General features: G+C 38.4%; 1 protein-coding gene across 1 annotated transcript; it reads left to right on the forward strand.

Moving 5' to 3' along the window:
* Positions 1-761: 761 nt before the first annotated feature.
* On the forward strand, positions 762-5,738 carry LOC141296324 (gap junction delta-2 protein). Its single transcript, XM_073827578.1, has 2 exons — positions 762-1,350; positions 2,343-5,738. Exons 1-2 carry the CDS (start codon positions 1,280-1,282, stop codon positions 3,199-3,201), a joined length of 930 nt encoding a protein of 309 aa, XP_073683679.1. The 5' UTR covers positions 762-1,279; the 3' UTR covers positions 3,202-5,738.
* Positions 5,739-15,544: the final 9,806 nt, after the last annotated feature.

The following is a 15,544-nucleotide window of genomic DNA, read 5'->3' on the forward strand; positions in this document are numbered from 1 at the left end:
GCAGTGTAATCTCTTGTCTTCCTGGGCTGGTCTGCTTTTGCCAGCTTTGTACAAAGATTCATTTTCTTTCTTTCTTTCACACTCATTATTGGCATTTGCAAATAAATCAATGTTGTTCAGCCATCAGCAATGGTGTGCGTTTGTGATGGGGCTATCTTTTTGTGTGGCTGGTGGGAGAGTGTTTAGGAAACCTGCTTGAAAACAGTCATTATTTTTGCTGTGCTGTTTGGTGAGTCACTTGTCAGTGAGTCACAAAGGTAGGTGAAAATCTTTCCTACTAAATTTAATCAGATGAAATGACAGAATTGCATTTTGATGAAAGGTTATATAAAATATCTTCATCTCAAAAGCTACCAATACAATTTTTAGTAGATGCTATTACCACAATTAATTATAAAAATGTGTATTCGAATATTTCAGATGAGCCAAATTCCTTTTAACTAATCATTCTGTATTTGAAAGTATCCTATCAGTGCAAGTGGGATAATTTTGAAGATCTCAAGCATACTTTCAAGACTTGAGGTGATAACTGATAAAGTCTTAAAATGAAGACATAACATATTGTGACACTATGTGCTTGTCAACGTGAACAAATATTTTTGGGGACACTGTAGTGCCTTAAAATAGTCAAAAGGCGGAACTGCGCATGTCTACGGGCATTCGATGGGCGGGGCCAAAAGTGTCTTTACTTAAACAGAGGATCAGCTGACACTTTCACCTTACTGTATCCAGAGCAAGAGCACTGCTGCTTCATGTGAACAGGGCGGAGCTGAAGGTCCTCACTGTACTCAAGGACATTTGCGCTCCAACAGCTGTGTCGTCTTTCAAAATACACTGCAACAAGTATGAGACTCAAGTCCCCCAAATAAAACAAGGTGGAGGTCACCTCCGCTGTCCTCGCCATGACACGAGTTCACCATCACCGGACCGAATCCGGCTTCATTCCCAGCGTATGAGCATCACACATATGAAATCCGCGCGTTTTGGCAGCTCGAGATAAAGCCCCATATGACGCAGCAGGGCTCTCCACGGCACTGATGCCATATTAAAGCCCGCCGCCCTCCACCCACACCATCAATCTGATGTGGAGATCGAAGATAGGAGGGCTCACATGACTCCACTCCAGACTGGAAGACGAGGAGAAGTGTGGCATCTTCCAGCATCAGCACTGCCACAGCTGGCGCAGCTCATCCATGCGTTCACACGATAACGGCGAACAGTAAGAGGAAATATTCACGCTTTTCCCTGGATTTGGAGCAGAGTCTGCGGATGAGCAGCGATGGGGGAATGGACCATACTAGAGAGGCTCTTGGAGGCTGCTGTCCAGCAGCACTCCACTATGATCGGAAGGTAAGAGCTATAATGTCAGTGCATCTGCAACCGCTCGTTTCAAGCTTTGGAGAAAAAAAAGACGTTATTTATCCCTTTCAACGGGCGTAGTCGCCCGTTCACCCTTTAAAATACAGTATAAAATAAGAATAACAAACAAACATGACATGTCAGATTTTTCTTCCGTAGTACACATAAAAAATATAATGCCATCGTTTGTCAACGCGACTGGTTTCAGCACTGGACAGCACCCTTTAGTTAAAACGACACTGAACCGGCCTTATATTGAAATCATTATTTTTCATTATGTATTTTAATATTTTTGCTTCATTCGAAGCCATGTTTGAACGCAGAGTGATGCTTCTTGCCAGGTGTGCACAAAAAAGGCGTTACCGCCTATTTGACCTATTCAAATACCATAGAAAATAAAATTCAACACGTATATCAAAACCAAGTACGCAACACATTTGTTGTGAAATGTGACTGAAATGCGTCGTTTATTGATTGCGAACGCACCTGTATTTATTGAGCTCCCTTAATAGCCCACTCTCATTACTAAACCTGCCACTTATACCTTTATTTGTATCAGTTTCTTTGCATTGCTTTATTTAAAGCCACCCTTTAAGGCAAAGTGATTCTTTTGCCAACTGTGCGCAATTTATACACAACAGAAAATGAATGCTATAACATATCTGTATGTGTATGTAAAATATAAAGCAGCATGTTTGGAGTGAAACTAAAAAAACATTCAGTGGTTGAGAATGCACCACATTTTCAGAACTGGCCACTGCTAGTGAACTATTCCGATTTATTCTTGTTTGCTTTGTATTTAATGTGTTGCTTTGTGAAACGTAACAGTATCAACCGTGACATTCCAAGTGCTATCTGCATAATCCATATGCAGCATTCATTGATGGCGAAATGAAGCGCAGCCCGGTTTCAGCACCGGACAGCTCCCTGTCGCTCAAGCTCGTATATTGACACATTTATTTTTGTGTGTGCTTGTTCTTTAGGATCCTGCTCACTGTGGTGGTGATTTTCCGGATCCTAATCGTAGCTATAGTGGGAGAGACAGTGTATGACGACGAGCAGACAATGTTTGTCTGTAACGCCTTACAGCCGGGTTGTAACCAGGCGTGCTACGATAAAGCTTTCCCCATATCACACATCAGATATTGGGTTTTCCAGATCATAATGGTCTGCACGCCGAGTCTCTGTTTCATCACGTACTCGGTCCATCAGTCGGCCAAGCAAAAGGAGCGACGCTACTCCACCGCCACCGTCCTCCTCACGCTGGATAGTAAGGAGCAGGATTCGCTGAAACGAGAGGAGGCCAAGAACCAAAAGATCAAGAACACCATCATGAACGGAGTACTGCAGAACACGGAGAACTCCACCAAAGAAGCCGAGCCCGACTGCCTAGAGTCCAAAGAGATGGCCCCCCCGGGCACGAAACCGGGCAAGTCCAAAATGCGGCGGCAGGAGGGCATTTCCAGGTTTTACATCATTCAGGTTGTCTTCAGAAACGCTCTGGAAATCGGCTTTCTGGTGGGCCAGTATTTCTTGTACGGATTCAACGTGCCCGCCGTGTACGAGTGCGATCGATACCCGTGCATCAAAGAGGTGGAGTGTTACGTGTCCCGACCCACGGAGAAAACCGTGTTCCTCGTCTTCATGTTCGCGGTCAGTGGCTTTTGTGTGGTGCTCAATCTGGCCGAGCTCAATCACTTGGGCTGGAGGAAGATCAAAACGGCCGTGCGGGGCGTGCGGGCCCGCAGGAAGTCCATCTACGAGATCCGGAACAAGGATTTGCCCCGGATGAGTATGCCCAATTTCGGCCGCACTCAGTCCAGTGACTCCGCCTACGTGTAACGGGTGCGGAACGAGAACCCGAAGCCCGCGCGCCGCCGAGATCGAGACCGTGGACGTCGAGTCCCGTCGCCACGTAAGGTTCATGAAATGCAAGAACACGGGGTAGGACTTTTTTGTTACTGTTTTAAAGACTCCATTGGCAACTGTGGACGACCAACACGTTTGTAACGCGGTTCACTACTGTATAATGCAACTTTTTAGCAACGTTTGTACTCTGAGACGTACACAAAGAGCAAATGCTGATACCTGAATGCGTATTGCCTCTCTAGAAGCTGCGGTGACACTTGACATGCCACTGTCCGTGTTGCACTCAATGCATGCTTATATGATTCATTTACAGTAAACTACAAAGCGGCTCCACGACAACTGCTGTGACATGAGCACTGACATGTGAAGTGTGACCGAACAAGCTGCTCTACTGTACTTGAAGGGAGTAAATGCGTCTTGCACTAAAAAGTGAACGTGATGCTGAAATAATATCGCACATCGGGAGAGTCTCGACACATCATTCATGTATCAAACGCTATCGCTTCTGCTACGGTTTTTCGTTTTTGGTTGCCTGTACTGCACCATTGACCTTAACGTAGGCTGTGTGATGAGCTCCATTGCTAATCTGCTGTCGTGTGCGTGTGCGCGTGTGTGCGTGAGAGAGAGAGAGAGAGAGAGCAGGGGTGAATCTGCTGCAAACGCTTAAAGTCTGTGATGATGATGATGATTTCCTTAATTTCAACACCAAAGCGCCCTCTGCTTTCATTTGTGACGTGTTTTTTCGCGCTTAAGTGTAATCAAGTGCCATACTTGTATATAAATATATGCATATATACATATAAAATCTATTCTGAAGAATATAACCATATCCATAAAGCAGATTTATTGCTTGAATTATGCTTACTGCGTCCAGACCTGCTTTAGCTCTACTCGTTGTAAATGGACTGAAAATGGCATAATGCATTCTTCCTTCTCTTTCATTTCGAAAAAACGACCAGAGTGCTGGTCTTTTTTTCTACACAGGACAGCGACGTTTTCTTGCCAACAAATGACAGAACAATGTTTCAGCAATGTTTTGTGCTCCGGTGCTGGTTTTTCACCCAGCACTTCCAGCAATATTTGTAAGCAGAGTAGTTTGTTTCGGAATTCATGTACTGTTAAGCAGAGAGCCCACGCCTGCTGTATCTCTTCCACTCTCGACGGCAATGCAAGCGTGTCCGAGCAGGCGTGCGCTTTCATCATAAACTGGTTTAAGGCCTTGTTCAGAAATCCGGTGCATTATCGTTTAACGTCTGATCATTAGGATGTCATTTTGTTTCTCCTCTTTGAATGGTTCTTTATGATTATGCCACCATATATTTATGACAAGCAAATGCGTGCACAGAGAGGAGACGTTCTCTGTATTTCTGAGCTTGAAGGGAAAGTATTGCATGTTTAAGAACTTATATTCAAGAGAATCTGGACACTTTCAAGGGAAAATGAAATCTATGCGGCATTTGCTCGAGTATCGATACATCACCCCACCCCCAGTTTACTGATGCTTAAGAACTGACATGTCTTGAAGGTCACCGAGGATAAAGAAGCATTCGGGACGGACCGTCTCGGATCAAACCTGACGGGACGCCCCTCGGGAGGATGGACAGTTGGTGTTATGAGAAGGGGCGGGTGGTGGGGATGGGAACAAAAATCGGCTTGGCTGTACGGTGCAATCTTCCCTTTTCTCTCAGTAATTCCTCTCTCCTTGGATAAGCATTCCAGGACTCCTGAGATTTTTACAACAACTTTGTGCTCCTTACTGAGAAAGACCAGAGCCGAAGGACTGTACTGGACCTGACAGAGCAAAGCTTTAATAAAACATGAACTCGTATCTCTCTTGCCTTATATGTACTGCAGTCTCCGCTCCCTCCCTCCCCTCACCGTGTCTCTCATTCTCTCCCGTGCATTTTCTGCAAGAGCCGACATGGTGTTTTTACAGCTCCTCCTAAATGACAAAATGATTGGGTTATGTATGAATGTAATTCTGCATGCTGTGATGTGTCATACATCATGTGAGAGGATAGGCGATGCGGTCGCATTCACGTGTGCTGCGAACCCACAGGCGGAGAGGCTCTTGAGATGCATTGTGCACGCTGAGATGTCTCCACTGCAGTTAAAACCAACAAAAAATGTCTTGTTTGCAGGCCTGAGATGACCAAACACGTTAGCATGGGATGCCATTACTGCAGGTACACAAATGAAGAGTTCTGTCAGTCTTTTTTTCTGTTTTCAGGAGGCGATTCTCCCTGGAGCTTCATCATCCGAGAGCAAACGACGATATGAGCGTGTAATGTCGCAGTACCTCATATACATTGTAATTTTATCCTGATCGATTTGCATATTGATAAAAAGGGCCTTGCATGTAGTGAACGCGGAAAACGCCGGGCTGTTCCTTTCTGAGCCTCCAGTCCTTGTGGTTTTGAGGATGGTACATGTGTAAACTGAATGAAATGAAGATGGATGATATACTGTGAATTAAATCCACTTCTTTACAAAGATGGTGATACAAGTGATGGGCCTGATCTTTTGTTTTCTTTCTGCGCGCGCACACACACACACACACACACACACACACACACACACACACACACACACACACACACACACACACACACACACACACACACACACACACATACACACACACACACTCACTCATGCCGCTCCTCTGAGATTTCACTGAACTGCAGTGTCCTGGAAGGGCTGCGCAGAAACTCTGCAATGCACAACTGCTCTCACCTGCACATCACTGAACATGGGCATTGGAAATCTCTTCAGTGTGAACGCTTCTTGTGTGTCTGTGTTAATTGGGATATGGAAAAGTAGCACAAATGTCAAAGTATGATCTTATTTAAAGACTGTTAAACAGGGAGATGGGGTCCGTATATTATTAGTGTATATTAATGTTTGTCAAAGTATTGTGTAAATCATTTGATGTTGATAGGTTTCCAAAGTAAACACAAAGAGCTATTAATAAAAATAAATATCTAATTTAAAATACACATCCATCTTATTATTGTTTATTTGTTAATTAATGAAAAACATTTCTGATGTATTTTTGATTGTCATTGACAAGATCTGGAAGTCATGATTAGTGTTGTTACGGATTTGGCCAGGATTTCACCACCCCACACATCAGCTCATTTCTCTGTCAGAATGATCTGTATTTTATTATGGGAGATTATGAATTCAATTTGCATGTATAAAAACAGACTGAAATTGTTCTTACACTCTTAAAAATAAATGTGCTTCAAAGGTTCCTCACAGTGATGCCATAGAAGATTCATTTTTGGTTCCACAAAGAACCGTTCAGTCAAAGGTTCTTTAAAGAACCATCTCTTTCTTTTCTTTTTATAATCTGAAGAACCTTCTTTTGCCACAAACAGAAAGGTTCCTCAGATGTTAAAGGTTCTTTATAGAACCATTTAGACAAAAAAAAAAGGTTCTTCTATGGCATCGTGAAGCTCCTTTACGATTTTTAAGAAGGTTCTTTATTGGGGTAGATGTTCCATAAAGGACCTCTAACATTCCTGAACGCTTTCCATTCTACAAAAGGTTCTTAAAGATTATTAAAAGGTTCTTTCAAGAATCAATCACTGAAACCAAGAAACAGTTATTTTTAACATATATAACAGTTAACAAATTGAAACCTTTATTTAACAGTGGTTTAATAAAAGAAAAGTTGATGTAAAAATATCAAAAAATGACTGACACCATAGTATGATAGTGCTATAATCCAAAAAGGCCAAAGGCCATCAAATATATGCACCACAAAGACGTTGGTTGATGTTTTATCCTTGTCGGAACATGATGAAAACATATTTTCATTATGGCTCCGTTCTGGATCACAGCTTAACCTAACCGCATCTTACACTAGTGTGATGAAAGCAATTACTCTGAGAGCTTCAACCCACACACACACACACACACACACACACACACACACACACACACACACACACACACACACACACACACGCACCTGCAGAGCAAGGTGATGCCTGTCATTCAGTGCTAACAGTAGCAATGGAATCATTTCATTAGATGAAAACTATCAGGGTTATCTATGGTTGTTGCGGTATATTCATATGCATATGCACACTAATGGTTTAATTAACATGTAGTACTGAAAATCAAGCTGATAGTTTCCAATTAGAGCCTGCTGAATTGACAAATCAATAATTTCCTGATGTTATCTGTAATTTGTTGTCAACCAGAGCAATCTCTCTCTCTCTCTCTCTCTCTCTTTCTCTCTCTCTCCCTGCTGTCAGGTGAAGCGAGCAGCCCTCTTAGCCAGACCAATTGTTCCTGATAAATGTATACGATACGCACCATTTGCCAGCCAATAAAATTCACCGGATGACCAACCCGAATCACTAAAAAAGCTGTTCTCTGTCTAACAAGATTAGAGCCGGCTAAACAGACTGAGCGAGTGAAAAAAAGAAAGTGGTATTGCAAATGCAAGAGCAAATGGGGGAAGAGGTAAAGAAATAATAAGTCTAAAAGTTTATATTGCACAGAGAGAAGCCATCTTGAAGAAGGTTCAGAACCAATATTGGTGGTTCAGAATTGGATTCTGCCACAAAAATGGGAATCATTTTATATAGTCTTTAACTTCTATGTCCTTACATTTAAATTTTAACAACGGACATATTTTGTACGTACATACTAACATTTGAAAAACACCTGCATATCCACCTTTTACTCAATGCAGAAGAAAGCCTATGGGTGAGAATTTCAGTTCATTAGCCGCTATAGGGAAATAATGAGAAAAATAACAACATTGATTTTTAAATTAAATTGATTTCTTAGTTATCTATAATCAATAATACACTGTCAACCTAACCTCTACACTTTAACCAGCTACCTAGTGGTACCACACTCTTAAAAATAAAGGTTCTTTATTGGCATCAATGGTTTCGTGAAGAACCTTGAACATCCATTGATCCTTTCAAATGCAGAAAAGGTTCTTTAGATTTTTAAAATGTTCTTCAAAGTGGTTCTTTTAGGAACTGTTTACTGAAAGGTTCTTTGAGGAACCAAAAATGGTTCTTCTATGGCATCACTGCAAAAAATGCTTTTGAAACCTTAATTTTTAAGAGTGCACCAGAGTTTTGAAGTATATAGTAGTTAAAGACACCTGATATAATGTGGGACTCAAAAATGTGAAACAAATGTTTGTTCTGTTTAGTTTATTAATTTTATAAAGAATAATGTAATCTTTTAATGTCAGCAAATAACCGTCTTGGCTAAAAATCTTATCTGCAAATATTACCAAAAATAGTTACTTCTACCTGATTTAATATATAAAATGAGTTTTGTCAATGTAAATTGATGTATAGGGTTTGATGAAGTGATTTTTGACTAAAATGTTACTGTTTTTAGGTTACCTTTTTTCACTGTAATAGAGATTTCCTTTTTTCCCACACAATATTCACTGTTTGATCCCTAAATTATTACGTTTGCACCACAACTATTGCCAAACAATTCTATATTCCATACCAAGGAGTGTAACCTTTCATGGATTGTAAACCTAGTTAATGCACCATTTGCACCCTGCTTATTAATAAGAGGTTTCTGCAGATGTTTCTACTACACCTTCTATATGATTTATTATCTATTTTACACATACTTGCTCTTGAATGAATCTGGATCGCATGAAAACAATAGAACAGGCCTTCTTTATCACTGTATGGGGCTCTGACTGCAGAAATATATCTGCCTATATATATACATATGCCTTAATGAACCATTCTGATGTCACAAAACTCTATAAGTAAGTGGTTCTGGAAGTAAAAATCTCATTCATTTTCTCCATACAGAAACCATATAAGCTTTGAGGTTCAGTGGTGATATAAGATTCTGTAAAACCTAGTTTGCTACAGTTTGTCCTAGTTACAGTGTAATTACACATTTAAGTACTAAGTAATATTAATTAACCACATGTACTTACGATATGGTTAGGGTTTGAATTAGGGGTTGGTTTGGGATTACTTGCACATAATTCTGCATAATTTATTGCTATTATAAGAGTAAGTACATGTACCGAGTAACAAGGACACCTTAAAAAAATGTGTTACCCCTAGTGTTTTAAAATATCATCTTTAGAAGTCCTTTCCTACACAAAACTACATACCCCACAATCCTGGAGAGAGATCCACCATCTGTGTTACTGGCAATGAAAATAAAGGAAAATGGTCTCAGCAGTGCTCTCTCATTTCCATCAAACACTGCAAATGACGTAATAATGTGGGTCTTCTTCTTGCATTCTCAAACTAATATTTTTTGCATACAACTGAACATTGCATAATTGATCTTGAGCTCTGTCACTGTTTCACAGAGGTCGTGGTGTTTTGATGAAGTTCTGTGGGTCTCAACTGGCTGCAAGCTGGTCTCTCTTGGAGGGAGGGCTGCAATCACGTGACGGTGAGGAACAGCTGCAGCGGGACGGGATGAGAGCGGGGATGTCCTCTGCAGCGCTGCAGGGGTGTGAGAGGACACGCTGGGTGTGACTGCATGCATTACTCAGGGCGTGGGCCGCATGGGTGTGGAAAATGGTGCTTTGGTATAACAAGAGTCTTATTGCAATTTAAAAAGGCATACAAAAATATATATTTTTTAGCTTTAACATAACAGTGCTGTGTGCAATTTTATGCTATATGACACATTTGTTTGTTATTAACTACATTAATGTTTAACGTTTAACAAATATGAATAAATAGGGGAGAGTGGGGACGGCTGCAACACTTTTTGCATTTACTTTAGTTTCTCAGAGACTCTTTGTATTAGAAAGCCAAAATTTTAATACAATAAAGCCACATCTGTCAGCTACTCACCCATTTTGCTGCAACATGTGTACATATGATAATATACGTACAATTTACACTTTAAAAGACAAAGTGAAATGTTGCAACCATCCCCACAACAGGGGACAGTTGCAACATTCAATAAAATGTAATTAAATCATTCTTAAAATATAATTTTGCAATTTCTTTATTGAATTTGTGCACAGTCACGGTCTTTAATAAGGTAAATTTAATGCAAAAAAAAAAACAATAGTAAATGAAAAACATTTTTAGTTAACAAGTAGATTTTTTTACCTATTCACTTAAAAAAGAGAGATACTATTAAAGGGGTTCATTATTATTGTCATTATAAAATTATAATTACAGTGCCTTGCAAAAGTATTCATACCCCTTCAATTTTTCACATTTTGTTGCAGCAATATGTTAAACTGCTTTAAATTAGTTTTTCCCCACATCAATTTACACTCCATACACCATAATAATGACAAAGCAAATGTACAAATTTATTACAAATAAAACACTGAAATAAGTACATTGCATAAGTATTCATACCCTTGACTATTTGAAGCACCTTTTTGAAGTACATTGCATAAGTATTCATACCCTTGACTATTTGAAGCACCTTCCATTATGGATAATGCTTCTGTCAACCTTCAATGCAGCAGATTTGTTTCTGAACTCTTCCCTAGATCATTGCCTTAACACAAGTCTGTCACTGAGCTCTACAGGCAGTTATCTTGACCTCAGGACTTGGTTTTTGCTCTGATATGCATTTTCAGCTGTTAGACCTTTTCTGAGAGGTGTGTGCCTTTCTAAATCATACTCATACTCAAATGAATTTGCCACAGTTTAACTCCACTCCAAGTGTAGTAACATCTAGAAGCAATATGAATGCTCCTGAGCGAAATTTCGAGTGTCCCAGAAAAGGGTATGAATACTTATGCAACGAGATCTTTTCAGTTTTTTATTTTTAATAAATTTGCACAAATGTTAAAAACCTATTTTTGCTTTGCCATGGAGTAGGGAGTGTAAATTGATGTGGGGAAAAAAGTAATTTAAAGTAGTTTAACATAATGCTGCAACATAACAAAATGTGAAAAAAAATGAAGGGGTATGAATAATTTCACAAGGAACTGTATGTAATGTTATGGCAAGCTTTTAAATCAATGCTGTGGTAAGGGACAGCATGTTGGGATGGTTGCAACAGTGTGTTGCAGCTGTCCCTACAGTGATAGCCATGATAAAATTGGTATATTAGCTTGAGAACATATCATTGACACACGCTAGCTATGCCTATTAGAAGCTCAGAATGCACTGATTAAAATGTAATTTTTTTTTTTACAATGCGTCACACAAACAACTTAGACACTATAACCAAAAATCTCATCTTTAAATTTTTTTATTTTTTTACCATGAATATGATTTTTGGTAGAAGGACTGATCACATGTGGCTGATTTCTTCTAGTAAGTATGAGGGGCCAATAAAGCATGCTGTATGAATATCATCTCTGTATCTTATTCCTGCTTGAAGAAATAAGCCATGTTGCATCTACCCCTTGTTGCAACTATATCTCCCCTACTGTAACAAATGTATTGCCCATTGGTGGTTAAAAATGAGTTAATGCTTAATCCAAAATTATCTAAAGAAAGCTTTTTGCAATTTGGACTGTGTCAGTAACATTTAAAACAATTACTGTCTCCCTGCGTTTCCCTTTGTAAGCCAGAAATATAAGGTGTGATGCTTGACTGAATTGTTTGCTCAGAGGAACGCTAATAGGTGTCCAGTTTGGCACAGCAGTTTATGGCACTGAACGCACTTCCCTCCTCTGGTATCGGATTGTGTTTTATGGTGTGATTCATTTCCCATCAGGCCTCCCTCCTCCCCAGCAGTTCAGGCTAGAATTTATGCAGGCCGCATCCCAGCGGCGGCGCTATCAATCACCTGCAGCCCAGCACAGCTACATTCAACAAGAGCCAAGCTCTACGCCAACGCCATGCTAACCCTCTAAAGGCATGAAGCCAGATTTGGTTCTTTTTACATACAGTATATTCTTTTAAGCAAATGATTATTTCCAGCATGGATTTCCCCTGTGTCACAACCGGCATGAATATTTTAGAGAAAATGATCACTTGCTTTTGTCATTTTCAACGCTTCTCTTTGAAAAATGATGATTATGTTGACACAAATGTTGAAAATGTACAAATACCGGTACCTTATTTTGAAGTGGAATATATGAATACAAATAAATGATTCAGAGAATTTTTATACAACCACAATTGAAAACAGCAGGACACAGGAGTTCTCTTTCCTTCCAGCAGCTCTTCTATAAAACAGGTACACTTTGACGCGTCTACATACAGTAACTCCCCAGCAAGCAATAGTCGTCATTTCACCATCTGGGTTAACTATAAACCCGATATAGTCCGGCTATGTGTAACCCACTTCCAGCCCGAATAACCTTGAATTTGGTTGCATGCCATTTTTTTTTTGGCAAAATAACTATGTATGATATTCCATCCTGTAAGCAAACTCAGCAACGTTTACAAGGTTTTATGGTTTAATTTTTTTTTTTTTTAAATTGCTGGCTAGTCTAATATTGGGATATGTTTAGACGTCTATTAAATTTTCACTGACAGCCCAAATACAAACTTGTTTTAGCCTAGATGTCTGGGCTGTGTTTTCACGGCTAATAGACGTCTTTTAGACCAAAAATTGCTTGCTGGGTCTACACTGCAAAAATTATTTTCTTCCTTCGTATTTTTGCCTTGTTTTCTATTGTAAAAACGAAAATAATTCTTGAATCAAGATGCATTTACTGGACAAGTAAAATGACGAAAGATGTTATGTAAAAATGTGTTATGTTATGTTAAAATATCTGCCAATGGGGCAAGAAAAATTATCTTGTTTAGCCTTTGAATTAAGATTATTTTTCTTACCCCATTGGCAGATATTTTTGCTTGTTATAAGCAAAAAATAACAAAATTTGGATATTTAAAAAAAAAACAAGTCAATATCTGAAGTCATTTCACTTGTCAAGTAAATGCATCCTGATTCAAGAATTTTTAGATATTTACACTCGAGAAAAAAAAAAGAAAAATACGAAGGAAGAAAATATTTTTTGCCGTGTAGAGTTGTATGTAGACAAGTGTAGATGGGTCAAAGTTTATTAGTTTTATAGAAGAGCTGCTAGAAAGTAAGAGAACGCCTATGTCCTGCTGATTTCATTTGTAGTAATTTATAATCATACTCCGAATCTTTTATTTATATTCATGTATTCCACTTCAAAATAAGGTATTTGTACATTTTCAACATTTGTGTCAACATCATCGAAGAGATATTTATACTAGAAAACAAAACAAAAATACTAAGGAAGAAAGTCATTTTTTCAGTGTGCTCTTTTACATTATTAATTAAACCGGCCAACTTGAATTCATAACATTGGTACAGCCATGCATTAAACAGATAACAGATAAAACATTTATGACTCTAAATAAACAATTACGAATGGAATTAATATAAAACAATTTCAAATCAATATTTTATATACACAAATTATTTATTTGGTATATAAGCATGTAAGCAGTATCAAGTACAGTCCACTAAACATGTAAGGGTTTATTTTGCAATAATGATGGCTGACTGTCATTTTCTATATTACAATGTCATTAGGATAAATCAAACACACTATGAGTGAAAAGTAATAGTTTACTGCATTACAATGTAAAAATACAGCAGTTATTTGTTTATATCAAAACATATAAAAATACAAAAAACTACTGTAAATAATGCAAATGCATACTTTTTTCATTTCAATAGAGAAAATCTGAGATAAACTGTGCTTAATTGTCCTTAAAAAATATTAATCTTATGCAATAACGTAATATCCTTGAAAGAACTTAATGTGGAGACTTTTGTCAGCAAATATTCAAATATGTGATTAATTTGATTTATTTAATCATTAATTAAGCAATACAACACCTTGTTATTGAGGTCATGAGTCAAACACACTACTAGTTAGTAAAAGTAATACTTTGCTATGCTGTAATATTTTACTGTATTATAGTGTAAAATTACAGTAACTCAATTATTTTTGTTTGTATCAGCCCATTTTAAAGTGCAGTACAAAAATCTACTTTAAATATTCAATTAATGCATATTTTGTCTTTTTTCTGGAGAGAATTTTACAATTGTGAGAAAAGGCGCTACAGGAAAGGTGCTTAATACAATAAATGTATAAATGTGACATGTGATTAATTTGATTTATTTGATAATTAATTAGTGGATATGATATTTTGTTCTCATCAGGTTTCTTGAGATTGACATACAAGAACATACTTTGAACAAGTGTATTCATATTCTGCTCATCTAAAAGTTCTCTTACTTCACTTTCTCTCTTTCCTGTCATAACCATAAGGAATTATGCTTTTAGAGGCCTGATCACATCCCCATAATGCAATGTCTGTATTTCCTCGAGTCATCCCTTCTGTGGAGCTGCTGAGTCATGTGCTCGTCTCACCGTTCGCTCACATAAACTGCAAACTCCAAAAAACACAGCTTACTGAACCTACATCTAAGCCGCAGGATCTCACCAGCTCACAGTCAGCACCGCTGCTATTTAGGCCACAACATTGTGCTGTTCTGCCTTTATACGTTTATACGCATATCTCAGAATACTTCATTTCCTGAAAGATATATACTGAGGCAAATCCGACGAATGCACCGGCATTAAAACTTGAACGCATATTTCAAAAATGCATTTCAGCTATGTGAGAATCAATGATGTTTGACGTCAGACCTGGTATGATGCATGATGAATTTAACAAGATTCGACACAAACAAAGCCATGGCACTATATGGCCACAGAAAACTTGCTGTATAGCACACACATTTTCTTATTGTAGTTTGACAGTCACAATGAAAATATACAGGCACACTAGCCATTTTCTTTTTAAACAACAACAACAACAACAACAACAACAACAACAACAACAACAACAACAACAACAACATTGTTTTCCATATGACAAAGAATGTAATAGAAATAAGGCATTATAAATGTAATGCAAAGTAAAAATTGAAGTGAACCATTCCTGTTACATTTAGAAATTTATTGGCTATAAAACCAGTAAATATGTTTGCTTATCCAATTAGCAGCTACTGAGCATCTTCCACACGTCAAAAATCTTTATCCTCACCTCTGCTTGTCTGACTGACGGATCGCAGCAGTACAAATACTGTAATGCCTTCTAAACCAGAAATATGATGTTCTCTGATTTCACTAGATTATGGACATTTTATGGATATTATAAAGCACATTTTGTACTGTTCTACTTGAGTGTAACACAAGATGTCTACTGTGAAGCTGCAGTGACTGCTGTTTGGCCACATACACACAATGCTAGAGCAAGCAATTCAGTGTTGATTCAATTAACTTCAGTGTGTTGTTGCATTTTAAAACACACATTCAGCATCTGTATGAAGACAAAAAGACTCCAGGACAAGGTACATGACA

The sequence above is a fragment of the Garra rufa genome, chromosome 21, assembly GCF_049309525.1.
Source record: "Garra rufa chromosome 21, GarRuf1.0, whole genome shotgun sequence".
NCBI classification, from domain to species: Eukaryota; Metazoa; Chordata; class Actinopteri; order Cypriniformes; family Cyprinidae; genus Garra; species Garra rufa.

Bases quoted from the DNA above. Each gene is read 5' to 3' on its own strand.
- LOC141296324 (XM_073827578.1), top strand. From the start codon at position 1,280: ATGGGGGAATGGACCATACTAGAGAGGCTCTTGGAGGCTGCTGTCCAG. The intron at 1,351-2,342 runs GTAAGAGCTATA...CTTGTTCTTTAG, and splicing joins CACTCCACTATGATCGGAAG to GATCCTGCTCACTGTGGTGG.